The 15,228-nt window shown below is 39.7% G+C and overlaps 1 protein-coding gene across 1 annotated transcript in view; it reads right to left on the reverse strand.

The window, feature by feature from the left end:
• Window positions 1-1,952: 1,952 nt before the first annotated feature.
• DUXB (double homeobox B) overlaps window positions 1,953-15,228 on the reverse strand; it is a 41,699-nt gene continuing 28,423 nt past the window's right edge. Inside the window, 5 exon segments of the mRNA XM_065898401.1 lie at window positions 1,953-2,534; window positions 3,649-3,680; window positions 3,683-3,799; window positions 4,167-4,272; window positions 6,167-6,324. Of these exon segments, the coding sequence (XP_065754473.1) occupies window positions 1,953-2,534; window positions 3,649-3,680; window positions 3,683-3,799; window positions 4,167-4,272; window positions 6,167-6,324 (995 nt within the window).

A 15,228-nucleotide genomic window follows, 5' to 3' on the forward strand; every position in this document is an offset into this window, starting at 1 on the left:
AATGTATAGTTTTCCCTTCACAAATAATCAGACTTGTTTTCATAAGTTGGAGAACTCTGTCCCCGTATGTGTTTGAAGTACAGGAAAGACACTAGGACCTCTCATCTCTGACCACATGAGAATCATGTGGGGGAGAAATTTAAAAATCAAACTAGGCATGGTATCAACACTGTTAAATATATCAGATTCTTTTTGTAGATTTGTGCCACTAATACCTGCACATACGCATGTGACTTTTATTTCCCTATGTGGTTAATGAAGATACAGCTCATATTAGGAAAAATAACTTGTGCTGAGTGTTATTTGGCCATAAATACTGATGTTGGAATATTCTGGCACTTGTGCTTCAGTGTATAAACATCTAGAGAACTCTTGCATGTAACGCACCCAGATACCAGAAGGATGTCCACCTCACGACTATATTTGTGCAAAACTGGTATCTTTGTAGAACTAGATGTATGCGTACTGATCTTCTTTCAGCACCTTCATATGGAAAGTAAACAAAGCAAATATGACAAAACAGAAAGCAAATTGCTAAAATGAACAAAGAAGTGATTTTTTTTTTTTTTGCGGTGCGCGGGCCTCTCACTGCTGTGGCCTCTCCCATTGTGGAGCACAGGCTCCGGACGTGCAGGCTCAGTGGCCATGGCTCACGGGCCCAGCCGCTCTGCGGCATGTGGGATCTTCCCGGACTGGGGCATGAACTCGTGTCCCCTGCATCGGCAGGCGGACTCTCAACCACTGTGCCACCAGGGAAGCCCAGAAGTGATATTTTTTAAAGACATTTTTATTGCCAAGGTAAACCCACATATACCAAAATCTGTTTTCAGAATTTACCTTTTCAAAAGAAGGGGGAAGACTGAGAATGAGAAAGGTTATCCCAGGTTTTAGATGAACGTATAATGTATTTATAATAAGAGGAGAAATATTATGGACATATATATATACATATATGCAAATATATACAAAAAACTAAAAAAGTGGAAATATTAGCATCATTAGACTATGTTCAGTGATGATATGGTATTGCTATTATAATTTCCTTGTAATTTTTTGTATGTTTTAAATAGTCAAAGTAAAAATACACTTCTAAGTGAGGATTACTCAGTATTATGGATTTGTCCTAATCCATTTAATCATTCCCGTAATGATGGATGCTGAGGTAGTATCTAGTTCCCAGTTTAAACCCTCGGAGCTTTGGGGAAAAGCTCACTTTTATGAGCTCACATCATCAGGAAGTACAGCATCCCTTCGTTTTCTACACAATGAACTAATTTCAAGTTTGCCCTCTCATGATGCCAGGAGGGAAAGAAGTTCTAATATGTCCCTCAGAGATCTATTCTCACCTGAGTTAGGTTACAGTTTGTGGGTTTTCCAGACCGTGGAGGACATGGTGATTACAGAGAGAAGGTCATATTCTTGAGTAAAATACTTTTTTTCTGGAAGAATTCAGCAGACATGTCCACTACCTAGTGCCCATGGTGCTTCCATAGGCAGTGTAGAGCTTGGAAACAATCCTTCACTTAGTGGAGTAGAGAAGATAACCACTGCCCACAAGAAAAACAACCTCCATGTGGGTTTCCAAGTGGTTTTTCCTTCCCCCTGCTTTAGTTTTGCCTCTGACAGGATGACCTCCTTATTCATTGTTCTTTAAATTGCTGTGATCTGCATCAAAAGAAAGGAGGACTGGATCAGGTTCAGAATGCTATCTTCTTCCTCCTGAAGCTCAAGTCCTGGTGAGCTTTGCAAAGTGTTCGGAAGAACCTGAAAATCCTGGAGGGTCCTCTTCCTGTGGATCAGGATTCAAAAAAGTTTGTACCTTTTACTGACAATCTGTGAATGGCAGGAGTTGACCTAAAGCCTTCTTGAGGTTTCTATATATTGCTGGTGCGGTTGGCTGAGGGCATGAGATGGTTCTCCAGCTGACTCTGTGCTGTGGCCACCAGTCTGTCTCAGTGGGTCCCTTTTTGAGGATCCCGCTCTGCAATCAGAGCCTGGCAGCACTCATCCCACCACTGCAGAAAGTAAGATATGTCCACCTGGCTCAGATCCTGTGGTGGTGGTTTTTTGTGCTCATCTTGAGGCTGAGAATAGTCTTCCAACTGCAGTACTCCCATGTCAGTCTGTTCTTGGTGATCCTGTCGTTCTTGGTATTGGGGCCAGAAGGGGTACTGAGTATCTGGGTCTCCTCCCATAGTCAGCAGTACTAGCACATAATTCCCAACTGTTAGAGTAGAGGGAGAGTTCTCTCCTCTCTGCACAGCCTGCATGGGCTGCATCATGACACTTTGTCCTTGGATCACACAAGGGACAGAGGATACGTGGGATGGGAGAAGAACAGGTAGAAATGGTTGGTTCCTGCTGAAAGAACTGGAGGAAGCAAAATGATGAGATCTGCCTGGGAGAGTACATAGGTCAATTTCGTGCTGCTGAGCTGTCATACCAGGTCTCCCATTTGGGCCATCTACCAAGGAATTCACAGGCTCACTTGTGCTCTGCCCAGGGTACAGAGATCTTGGGTCCTGAAACCACATCTCCGTGAGAAAAACGGAGACATGGATATCATAAGACAAGCGATTCTGGCTGTTCTCAAACTGTGTAAAGCAAAGGGCCTATTATATAGGCCCAAATCTCAAGAGGGGTGTGTCTGTGTGTGTCTATACACATATATTTTATATATATATTTATATATATATATATATATATATGAAATTAATTGCCCTTGTTCATGTGTTCAGTATGTGTATATATGTACATATGTGTGTGGACACGTATATATGCATAAGTATGTGTGTATATGTGTGTTTATGTATGTATATGTATACATATACATACATACAAACACATAGATTTAAGTCATAGCACATTCAGCAATCAACTATAGATGAATTGAAACTCTGGCTAAAAAGGCATATGCTTTAGGATCCACCCTTCAATTTCAATGATGGATCAGGGAACAAGGTCTCTTGACGAGGTTGACATTTTCCTCCTATTAATCAGTGTTTGCACAGGAATACATACCTTGTAAACGTGTATAAATCTGAATAAGGATTAATAAACACAGATAAGTGTTTATGAGGGTCATTGTGCTGATAGACCTATGAACATGCTTCCTAGTCATGAGTGTTGAACGTATACAGAACCACTATCCCCATAGCTTAGGTAGAAGAAGGTACTAATGAGGGTGCTTTTGTTCCCCTATTTGACTATGCTTGTAGATTTTTTGGGGGGTGTTAAAAGTGGGCTAAGGAGAGATGGGCAGGATATCTAGTTGGTAGAGGCGAGGAATGCTGAAAAACACTATACCTGGCATGGACTGCCCGTCCCAAGAAAGAATTGTCTGGCCCAAGATGACAGCAGTGCCAAGCTTTAGAAAACCTAACAAGAGTGTTCTCAAAATAGACATCAACTTTCACATTTTCCCACAGTTTTGCTGCTGGTGATTCTGAATAGATGCACCACTGACAATTTGATTAGAAAATTCTTCCTTTTGCAGGAATGTGACTTGCAATGCCAGGTGTTTGCTATCCCAGGCCTTTGTCCTTGATTGCTGTGGTAATCTAGGTTAGTCAAGGTTTTCCAGCAACCAGTCGGGGTAACATCGTTTAATGGGTTAGGGATATTTGCTGCCATAGACATAAAACTTACTTGAATTCTCGATCCTGGAATGCCTGTTTGGCTAGTGTTTTCCTGTTTGCAATATCAAAGAATTGGTTCCTCTTGAAGGCTTGAACTAGAATGTTTGATTGAGATCTTGGAATAGATGTGTGGTCTTGTGTGGCTCCTTTTGGTAAGTATTCTAAAAGAGAATGCAGGGACAAAAGGGTTTTTAGGACATTTTTGCATTCAAGCTGGAAACTCAAACTTGGGAAGATAGTGCTGACCTCTTACACCCTCTGAATCCCCCTGAGATGACAGAAGAGGAGGATGTTGCCCTGCTTAGAGCAGTGGGACCAAAAAGTCCAAAGCCTTTCTTGCTCAGAACCTGTCTATCCCAGCCACTGTGGGACCATGCTTATATTGATGACCTTAGGTTACTCAGAACAAGCTGTAAGTGGCTCCAAAACTAAGGATTCTTTGTGGAGAATTTGGGCACAACATGCAGAATTGATTCCCCTCTCAATGGGACCCACTGATGAGCTGCATTTGGACTGGTGGGTTCTTACCTTGAGTATAAGGCTGAGGCTGGTTCTGTCCATGGGTTTGGTCTTCTCCTAAGGAGGAGCTGAACCCCAATCGGCTCTGTCTTGCTCTGTGGTTTTTAAACCAAATCTGAGTGGGAAAAGACGACGTGAAAGTCATGTAACTCAGTCTGTGTCATTCCAGATATCAATGCAGTTAAAACTAATTGATCAACTGCTCTTGGGATGAAATCCCTAAGAGAAAGATGATGTATTATCCTGGGATTGATGCTATTATTAGCATACAATTCAGGATGGTATACAATCTGCTCTCAACTCAAGTTAGCATTTCTTGTATGGTCATCCTCAGGGTATCCAAAACAGTGTAGCTCTCTCAAAGGAAATCAATCTCTCTCTCTCCCTTGTGTTGTATCAACTTTTCATTAGAATACCATTTCATAACACACAGTACATATGTGATTGATCTTAGAAAAGAATTTCTTTATGTAGGGCAGTAGAATTAGCCATAGTCAAGAGCAGGGCTAACTCACCTACACTTTTACTTATTTCATTCCATAGTCAGCAATAGATAATGAAACTCCTAGGGACCCCATATATCTTGCTCTAAAACTATTATCACTAACATAGCCAATTGTATTCTGCTTGTTTCCTCATTACTGGAGTTGACATTGCAAGGTACTTTCTAAGTATTTCTGAGTGTTTTATTTTGATAATTTGATAATTCATGGTAAGATTAGGGTGTCAGTTATAACCAATATCTGATGTAGCACTCATATCCCAGGCATTGTGCTAAAAGGTTATATCTATTCTTTAAATTAATTAATAAAAATATTTTCCAATAAGAAGTCTTAAGCCCAAGTGGAAACTGGAAACTAATGAGTAAGTTACTGAACACAGTTGCAGAACCAACCTCATCCTACATTGTTTCCTGGACTTGCCATCCTCCACCTCAGTTCAAATGGGCCTAGTACCTCTCATGCAGCTAATCACTAGATAGTCCCCCAAAGTGCAATTTATTCTGGGATTTGGGAAAACTGTTTCCTACACCTAAAACAAATGCATTAAGAAAAGGGGAACCTTTCTTCTCCCCAGCGTCCCCTCAGACTGATGCCCTTATATATAGTGACTTATTGGAGATTTTTTTTTTTTTTGCGGTACGCGGGCCGCTCACTGTTGTGGCCTCTCCCATTGCCGAGCACAGGCTCCGGACGCGCAGGCTCAGCGGCCACGGCACACGAGCCCAGCCGCTCTGCGGCATGTGGGATCCTCCCGGACCGGGGTACGAACCTGTGTCCCCTGCATCGGCAGGCAGACTCTCAACCACTGTGCCACCAGGGAAGCCCCTGGAGACTATTTTTGATAACAAAAATCTGAACTCATTATTCTCCTCTGAAAGCACCTTTTTTATTGACCTTTATTGATTTCAATACTGTTTCAGTTGGTATAATTGTATTATTTACAGCTATCTCTTTGCTGACTGAAGAAATCCAGTTTATTTTTATTTTTACATCAGTAGTTCTATTCAAAATGATACAATATGGGATTTTATTTCATACACTCCTGTGAATGAATCACATTTCAGATATCAGTGAAAAAATAAAAACTAGCTTGAGAATTGGGAATTTACATGAGTGCTTACCCCACAGTTTCCTCATAATTATATATTAATCATTATTCTGCAGTATATATTCCAGTACTTGATACCATATCATTATCATAGTGATCCAATTTCCTATAATCTCTAAATCTCAAAAGTTGATTTAATTATCTCCTATTGGAGAGCCTCAACCAGTATATTCTTTTCTCCAAGAGTGAATGCCCCCAACCAATTGGTAAAAGAAGTAACAGTTTTCTACCATTGGTAAAAGAGGTAATTCTTGTTTTTATTTTGTTTTAAATATTATTTAACAGGAAAAACCTTTAGGAAACATACCCAACATAAGAGAATCACCTGCCAGTGCTAAACTTGGCCTTTCTCTTTACCTTGAACCTGACAGATAATGAAATAGAAACCTGATACTAACCTGAATTTTAGATTCTGGAATGCCAATTTCCTTGGCCAGTTGTTTCCTGTTAGCTTTTTCAGGGTAAGGGTCATGTTCAAACCATGCTTGGAGGATATTCTTTTGACTCTGGTTGTAAATAATCTTGCCTTGCCAGGTTTCTTTTTGTAATAGTATGTCTGATGAAGAGAAAATGGGGAGAATTATGAAGGATATGTTTATGGATTAAAAACTGGGTGAGCATATATCTTACTTCAGGTTGAAAGTCTGTAGATCCAATGATTATTCTGTATTTTTACTTTAGGGATATACCTAAAGTCATTCTAAATTGGAGACATGGGAATTCCCTGGTGGTCCAGTCGTTTGGACTCCATGCTCTCACTGCCAAGGGCCTGGGTTCAATCCTTGGTTGGGGAACTAAGATCCCACAAGCAGCCCGGCGTGGCCAAAAGAAAAAATTGGAGACATACAGGTCAAATATATATATAATAGAAAAAATGACAGTCTGTCATCTCTGAGTTACCAAAGGAAGAAGTTACTAGAAATCCACAAAATTACATGCAAAGAAAATAGGAGTTAGGAAAATAAATGGAAATAAATGAAACAAGTAAAACATTAAAACAAAAACAAGAAAAACATTAAAAGGATAAATTAAATACAATATACAAAACTGATACTTTATGATAAAATACATTTAAATAAATATAAAATGTTAAATTATTAGATATAAACTAAACGTAAAATATTATGTATTCCATATATATTTTTCTCCATTTAAAGTGTTAACTTTAAGACTTTTGAAAACCCACATATGGGACTCACGGCTGTCTCTTAAATTTGAAATTGCATTCTCTCACTTCAAAGCACCCATCAATCCTCTGATAACTTATCACTGCAAAACAGCCCCTGCTTCAACAACCTATTCCTCTAATCATAATTGGGATTTTACTTTTCATAAACTCTGGAAAATAAACAAAGCATGTGGCATTATCAAAGAAGAGAGCAAAACACAGATGAGAATTTACCACTTGCAGTGCTGTTCAAATCCATCTTGGGAAGAGGTATCCAGATTCTGCAGAGATGAGTGGACAACTAAGCAAGACACAGGATTTATAAAACAACCAGAGTGACCCACCCATTTCTTAAATACCCTCCTATTTAATCCCGTCATTAAATATTTAACACTTTTCAGAAGAGACTTGAAGTAATCAGGTTAAGAAGAAATACAGATTCTACCAGATTCTAATTTTGCATCTATTATAATATCTCCCCAAATATGACTTAGAATCTGTGCTTTCTACTTTACATGGTACATATGTATGTATCAACATATATTATATGCTTTGTTCTCTATAATTTTTAGTACTCCTGTTTCTTAATTATTTTGGCTTGATGATATTATTTTAATATTAGATCGATATTCCTATTCACTTTGTAGGCTCCCTGTTTTCCTTAGCCCTTACTGAAACAAATTTCTTTCCATTATTGTTGCTATTCTATATTCCACAGTTGTTAAAAAAAAACACTGATCTAGGTGTTGCTGTGAAGGTATTCTATAAATTGAATTATATAATCAGTTGGATTTAAGTAAAGGAGATTATCCTCGATAATCTGGGTGGGGCTGCTGCAATCAGCGAAAAGTCTTAAGAGCAAATCTGGGTGCATTCCTGAAGGAAAAGAAATCACGCCTATGGACAGCAGCTTCATCTCCTGCCAGAGGCTTTCAGCCTGCCCTTCCAAAGAGCCTACCCTAGAAATCTCATTCTTGCCTAGCCAGTCCCCACAATTGTATAAGCCATTTCTATTTAATAAATGTCTTTATTTGTGTATGTGTATGTATGTATGTACACACACAAGTATGTATATAATTTCACAAGTTCCCTATGTGAATTGAGTTCAGAATGCTACTGTTTCTCTGATTGAACACTAAATGATACAGATGTTGGTATTGAAACTGAGCAGGACCCTGTGGGGCTCACTGTCTCAGGTTTTATGGTAATGGGGTTAGTTTCCAGGTTGTCTCTGGCCAGTCATCTTGATTGGCCCATATTTCGTCTGACTCAGGGTCCTTCCTGGTGGCGCACCCATCTCTCAGTCAAGATGGATTTCAGTGTGAGGGCTTCTGGGAGGTTGGCAGGACACTTCATCTCCTCCCTCCTCCTTTTGGCCCCTCCTGAATTCTGGTTAGTTGCACTTCATTCTTTATCAGGACCTCCTGTTGTGAGACAACTCAGGTAAGCGGTTATCATCATACCTGGCCAAGGCGGGCAGTTTTGGTCAACGGTTCCCTAACAGAAGAAAAGTTACAATACCAGCTATTACCATGTGACCATTTGCATAAATGAGGATATACTAATTATGAGGATTGCATTATGAATATGTTTGTATAAATATTAACAAAATATTTTGCTTTCTTCCTGCTCTTATTCCCTGATGATCCAATATAAGATGTATTAATAATAGTTAACATTAAATCACCGTATTTAAGGGGCATCAAAGGAGAAGTATTCACATCAGCCAAGGATGTTGCATCCTCTTTGGGGAAAGGATTAGCATGTTTCTCTTGTAGGCATGATAGTTGCACCGTATTAGGCAGAAATACCACTTCGTTATTATCTTTATTTGGAAATTATTTATGGTTTCAGGAGATGTGTATGGTTTCCAGGTTGACAAGGTATGGACAGAGCTGGTCAGTTTTGTGTCAGTATGGCTAGGCTACAGGCCCAGTAATTCAAACACTGACCTACTTGGAGTTTCTGTGAAGGTATTTTGTAGATGTGATTAAAGTTCATAATCACTTGACTAAGGGAGATTATCCTATATAATCTGGGTGGGCCTAAGTCAATCATCTGAGAGGCCAGAAGGACTGAGTGAAGGCTTCACTGAGAGGAAGAAATTCTGCCTATTGATAGATGCATCAGCTCTTGCCCGAGTTCTAACCTGCCTTACGGATTTTAGACTTGCCAAGGCTTCTCTGCAGTCACATAAGCCAGTTCCTTGCAATAAATCTCCACATACACACTGATTCTGCTTCTCTGGTTGAATACAATCATCTGATACAATTATTAAATTATTTACTTTGAAGTGATGACTTTAACAAGAAAAAAAATATATATGTGGATTTGTCGTGGGGCTAAACCATGGGTGATGGAAAAATTTATTGAATCCTGAAAAGATGGCAACTGTAAATTTTGCTGCTGTAAATTTTTTCTGGTAAACCTCAGCTGTAAAAAACTGGAAGGCAGGAAATGCGACAAATACTCTATGCCTTGACTTAAAGACAACAGAATATCTCTGTCAAGACTCATGTGCTCTTGGCTACTATTGCCTTGGGAACAGCTAGAGAGAAATGAGCTCAGAAAGAAATGTGTTCCTTAACAGGAAAAATGGAAGGGGATAGAAAGATTGTATGAACTGCAAGATAACGTGTGCAAGCAGACTTTGTATCATTTATATGAGGAAATACGAACTTGGAGACATATTTTCTAACAAAAAGTTTACACAGTTAAAAAAAAGCAAAAATAAAACCTGGGTTGTGGCTTAAAACCTTTGGTTTAAAGCAGTGATTGCATTATAACTTCTACCAATCATTCTTCTGTTATTTAAGACAGCATTACTATAAACTGTCACCAGAAAAAAAATGGTATGTGCTTTTGCCACAGACACTGATAAGCTCAAGATATTTAAGATGAGAAACAGAAAAATTAGGCACAATGAATTGGGGGATGGGCTAATTGCACCTGGAAATAGATATAATTAGATAGGTTAATTCATCTTTAATTGTGTGTGTTTTCCTTTGTTGACATATACGTGTGGGATTACCAGAAAATTCACATGCTTTAACTAAAAGAAACTTAGCTTGGATAAAAACAATATTTTGTGAACTGAACCCTCAAAGAGCTATAGCCTCTAATGCCCCTACAAATGAGGCCAAGCAACATAGAAGACATCCGAGTATCTGGTGTAGGGACTTCATCTAGGATCAGACATTGACCTAACTAGGGGGAAAAGCATTCTCAGCTAAAGGGAGCTCTTCCTCAAAACATCCCCCCATCTGAATCTTGCTGTTGCTACGTTTCAATGGGTGCGGTGTCCCTCCTCTTCTTCCATATCATGGCAGGATATTACGTTGATCCAGTCCATGTTCCAACTAGCACATAGCATGGGCTTTTGTTCTTTGATATTTTGATGAGGAAGAGTTATATCTGGATCTTTCAGCTGCTTTGAGTGTGAATGGAGGTGTTGGGCTTTGAGTCCTAACTGTGTTTGGAAAAATCTTTCATACTGTGCCTGGTGGAGAAGGGTAAGATTATTCTGTGTACTTTAGGGATAGAAGCCAATAATTTTGACCAAATAGATGGACTGCAATATAAATAAATAAAAATTTAAAAAGACATTTCTTTTTTTAAAAATTTTATTTATTGATTGATTGATTTTTGGCTGTGTTGGGTCTTCGTTGCTCTGTGCGGGCCTTCTCTAGTTGTGGTGAGCAGGGGCTACACTTTGTTGCGGTGTGTGGGCTTCTTATTACTGTGGCTTCTCTTGCTGCAGAGCACGGGCTCTAGGCACATGGGCTTCAGTAATTGCAGCATGTGGGCTCAGTAGCTGTGGCTCACAGGCTCTAGAGTGCAGGCTCAGTATTTGTGGCTCATGGGCTTAGTTGCTCCGCGGCATGTGGAATCTTCCTGGACCAGGGATCGAACCTGTGTCCCCTGCATTGGCAGGTGGATTCTTAACCAGTGTGCCACCAGGAAAGCCCCGTGCAATATATTTTATTTATTTTGGCTGCGTTGGATCCTCGTTGCTGCCCACGGGCTTTCTATAGTTGCGGGAGCAGGGGCTTCTCACTGCGGTGGCTTCTCTTGTTGTGGAACACGGGCTCCAGGCACGCCGGCTCAGTAGTTGTGGCTCACGGGCTTAGTTGCCCCGCGGCATGTGGGATCTTCCTGGACCAGGGCTTGAACCCATGTCCCCTGCATTGGCAGGTGGATTCTTAACCACTGCGCCACCAAGGGAAGCCCCTGTGCAGTATATTTTATAGGGACTGAATATTTCATGGCACCAGCCCAATCAGGCCATGTCTTCCAAAAGGCTTATACTTTCCAAATTGTTGATTTCAGTCTTTGCCTTGTGATTTCTTTCAGCCAGTGAAATATGAATGGATTTAATGAGGCAGCCTGTGCCATCTCTGAGCAGAATCCTCCATCTTTGGGACCATCGTTCTCTTCTCACTACCATGCGCCTTCTTGGTCCTAGATAATGATACCATTAACCTGAATCCCAGAAGGGTGAGTGAGAAATAGGTGAGTCATTAGTGTTTAAGGTCACGTATTACAATGACATAATTGAGACTAAGGTGATGGATATACAGATTTGCTTCTTGTACCTTTAAGTTCTATGACCAGAGTTGTCTTTGTTTTAAAAAAAACAATTATCTGAACATTTCCAGAAACCCATTTGTTATAATTTTGTTTAATAGCCTCCTCCAACCCTGTTTTTTTTTCAACTGCAGTAAATTTTTGTGAAATTTAGAAGGGCATGAAATCCATTTTCTAAATGAAGAATTCCAAGGGACTTGTCCTTGTGTCAGGTGTGAAGCCTAAGGAGGTACCGTACATAGGACAGGACCCACCATGATGAAAATCATGGGAAGCTGTTTGCTCAGGTGGTCATGTGATGTGCAGAAAATGAAGGAATCTCTTGGACTTAGGGGATAGAGACTTGGGATGTTGCCTACGTGTGGGAGAAAAGAGTGAATCTGTCCAAGTGTTTCCTTAATCCTGGAGAAGATGTTTATTTGTACTTTAGGAAGAAAGTAAAACAATGACCTTTCTGGATTTAGTTACCCAGATTCTAATCTATTTGTTTATTAAAAAGTGAAGACCAGGGCTTCCCTGGTGGCGCAGTGGTTGGGAGTCCGCCTGCCAGCGCAGGGGACGCGGGTTTGTGCCCCGGTCCGGGAGGATCCTGCATGCCGCGGAGCAGCTGGGCCCGTGGGCCATGGCCGCTGGGCCTGCGCGTCTGGGGCCTGTGCTCCACGGCGGGAGAGGCCACAGCAGTGAGAGGCCTGCGTCCCACAAAAACAAAAAACAAAAAATGTCTCAAAAACATCCATTCATTTCCAAGTTATTCACTTTCTTTTCTTTTTTTGCATTTTATTTTATTTATTTTTTTATACAGCAGGTTCTTATTAGTTATCCATTTTATACATATTGGTATATATATGTCAATCCCCATTTCCCAATTCATCACACCCTCCCCCCTCTGCCACTTTCCCTGCTAGGTGTCCATACATTTGTTCTCTGCATCTGTGTCTCAATTTCTGCCCTGCACACTGGTTCATCTGTACCATTTTTCTAGGTTCCACATATATGTGTTAATATACGATATTTGTTTTTCTCTTTCTGACTTACTTCACTCTGTATGACAGTCTCTAGATCCATCCACGTCTCTACAAATGACCCAATTTCGTTCCTTTTTATGGCTGAGTGATATTCCATTGTATATATTTACTGCATCTTCTTTATCCATTCATCTGTCGATGGGCACTTAGGTTGCTTCCATGTCCTGGCTATTGTAAATAGTGCTGCAGTGAACATTGGGGTGCATGTGTCTTTTTGAATTATGGTTTTCTCTGGGTATATGCCCAGTAGTTGGATTGCTGGATCATATGGTAATTCTATTTTTAGTTTTTTAAGGAACCTCCATACTGTTCTCCATAGTGGTTGTATCAATTTACATTCCCACCAACAGTGCAAGAGGGTTCCCTTTTCTCCAAACCCTCTCCAGCATTTGTTGTTTGTAGATTTTCTGATGATGCCCATTCTAACTGGTGTGAGGTGACACCTCATTGTAGTTTTGATTTGCATTTCTCTAATAATTAGTGATGTTGAGCAGCTTTTCATGTGCTTCTTGGCCATCTGTATGTCTTCTTTGGAGAAATGTCTATTTAGGTCTTCTGCCCATTTTTGGATTGGGTTGTTTGTTTTTTTAATATCGAGCTGCATGAGCTGTTTATATATTTTGGAGATTATCCTTTGTCCGTTTATTAGTTTGCAAATATTTTCTCCCATTCTGAGGGTTGTCTTTTCGTCTTGTTTGTAGTTTCCTTTACTGTGCAAAAACTTTTAAGTTTCATTAGGTCCCATTGTTTATTTTTGTTTTTATTTCCGTTTCTCTAGGGGGTGGGTCAAAAAAAATCTTGCTGTTATTTATGTCTAAGAGTGTTCTTCCTATGTTTTCCTCTAAGAGTTTTATAGTGTCCAGTCTTACATTTAGGTCTCTAATCCATTTTTTTTTTTTTTTTTTTTTTTTTTTTTTTTTTTTTGTTCTAATCCATTTTGAGTTTATTTTTGTGTATGGTGTTAGGGAGTGTTCTAATTTCATTCTTTTACATGTAGCTGTCCAGTTCTCCCAGCACCACTTATTGAAGAGACTTTCTTTTCTCCATTGTATATCCTTGCCTCCTTTTTCATAGATTAGTTGGCCACAGGTGCGTGGGTTTATCTCTGGGCTTTCTATCCTGTTCCATTGATCTATATTTCTGTTTTTGTGCCAGTACCATATTGTCTTGATTACTGTAGCTTTGTAGTATAGTCTGAAGTCAGGGAGCCTGATTCCTCCAGCTCCGATTTTCTTTCTCAAGATAGCTTTGGCTATTCGGGGTCTTTTGTGTTTCCATACAAATTGTGAAATTTTTTCTTCTAGTTCTGTGCAAAATGCCAGTGGTAGTTTGATAGGGATTACATTGAATCTGTAGATTGCTTTGGGTAGTAGAGTCATTTTTACAATGTTTCCAATCCAAGAACATGGGATATCTCTCCATCTATTTGTATCATTTTTAATTTCTTTCATCAGTGTCTTATAATTTTCTGCATACAGATCTTTGTCTCCTTAGTAGGTTTATTTCTAGATATTTTATCCTTTTTGTTGCAATGGTAAATGGGAGTGTTTTCTTAATTTCACTTTCAGATTTTTCATCATTAGTTTATAGGGATGCTAGAGATTTCTGTGCATTAATTTTGTATCCTGCTACTTTACCAAATTCATTGATTAGCTCTAGTAGTTTTCTGGTAGCAACTTTAGGATTCTCTATGTATAGTATCATGTCATCTGCAAACAGTGACAGCTTTACTTCTTCTTTTCCAATTTGGATTCCTTTTATTTCTTTTCCTTTTCTGATTGCTGTGACTAAAACTTCCATAACTATGTTGAATAAGAGTGGTGAGAGTGGGCAACCTTGTCTTGTTCCTGATCTTAGTGGAAATGGTTTCAATTTTTCACCATTGAGGACAATGTTGGCTGTGGGTTTGTCATATATGGCCTTTATTATGTTGAGGAAAGTTCCCTGTATGCCTACTTTCTGGAGGGTTTTAATCATAAATGGGTGTTGAATTTTGTCAAAACAATTCTCTGCATCTATTGAGAAGATCATGTGCTTTTTCTCCTTCAATTTGTTAATATGGTGTATCACATTGATTGATTTGCATATATTTTTTTCGTTGTTTTTTTTTTTTTTTTTTTTTTACAGTATGCGGGCCTCGCACTGTTGTGGCCTCTCCCGTTGCGGAGCACAGGTTCTGGACACACAGGCTCAGAGGCCATGGCTCACAGGCCCAGCCGCTCCGCGGCATGTGGGATCTTCCTGGACTGGGGCACGAACCTGTGTCCCCTGCATCAGCAGGTGGACTCTCAACCACTGTGCCACGAGGGAAGCCCGATTTGCGTATATTGATTTGCGTATATCCCTTGCATTCCTGGAATAAACCCCAGTTGATCATGATGTATGAACCTTTTAATGTGCTGTTGGATTCTGTTTGCTAGTATTTTGTTGAGGATTTTTGCATCTATGTTCATCAGTGATATTGGCCTGTAGTTTTCTTTCTTTGTGACATCTTTGTCTGTTTTTGGTATCAGGGTGATGGTGGCCTCATAGAATGAGTTTGGGAGAGTTCCTCCCTCTGCTATATTTTGGAAGAGTTTGAGAAGGATAGGTGTTAGCTCTTCTCTAAATGTTTGATAGAATTCACCTGTGAAGCCATCTGGTCCTGGGCTTTTGTTTGTTGGAAGATATTTAATCACAA

Source organism: Phocoena phocoena, chromosome 20, assembly GCF_963924675.1.
Source record: "Phocoena phocoena chromosome 20, mPhoPho1.1, whole genome shotgun sequence".
Classification (NCBI taxonomy): Eukaryota; Metazoa; Chordata; class Mammalia; order Artiodactyla; family Phocoenidae; genus Phocoena; species Phocoena phocoena.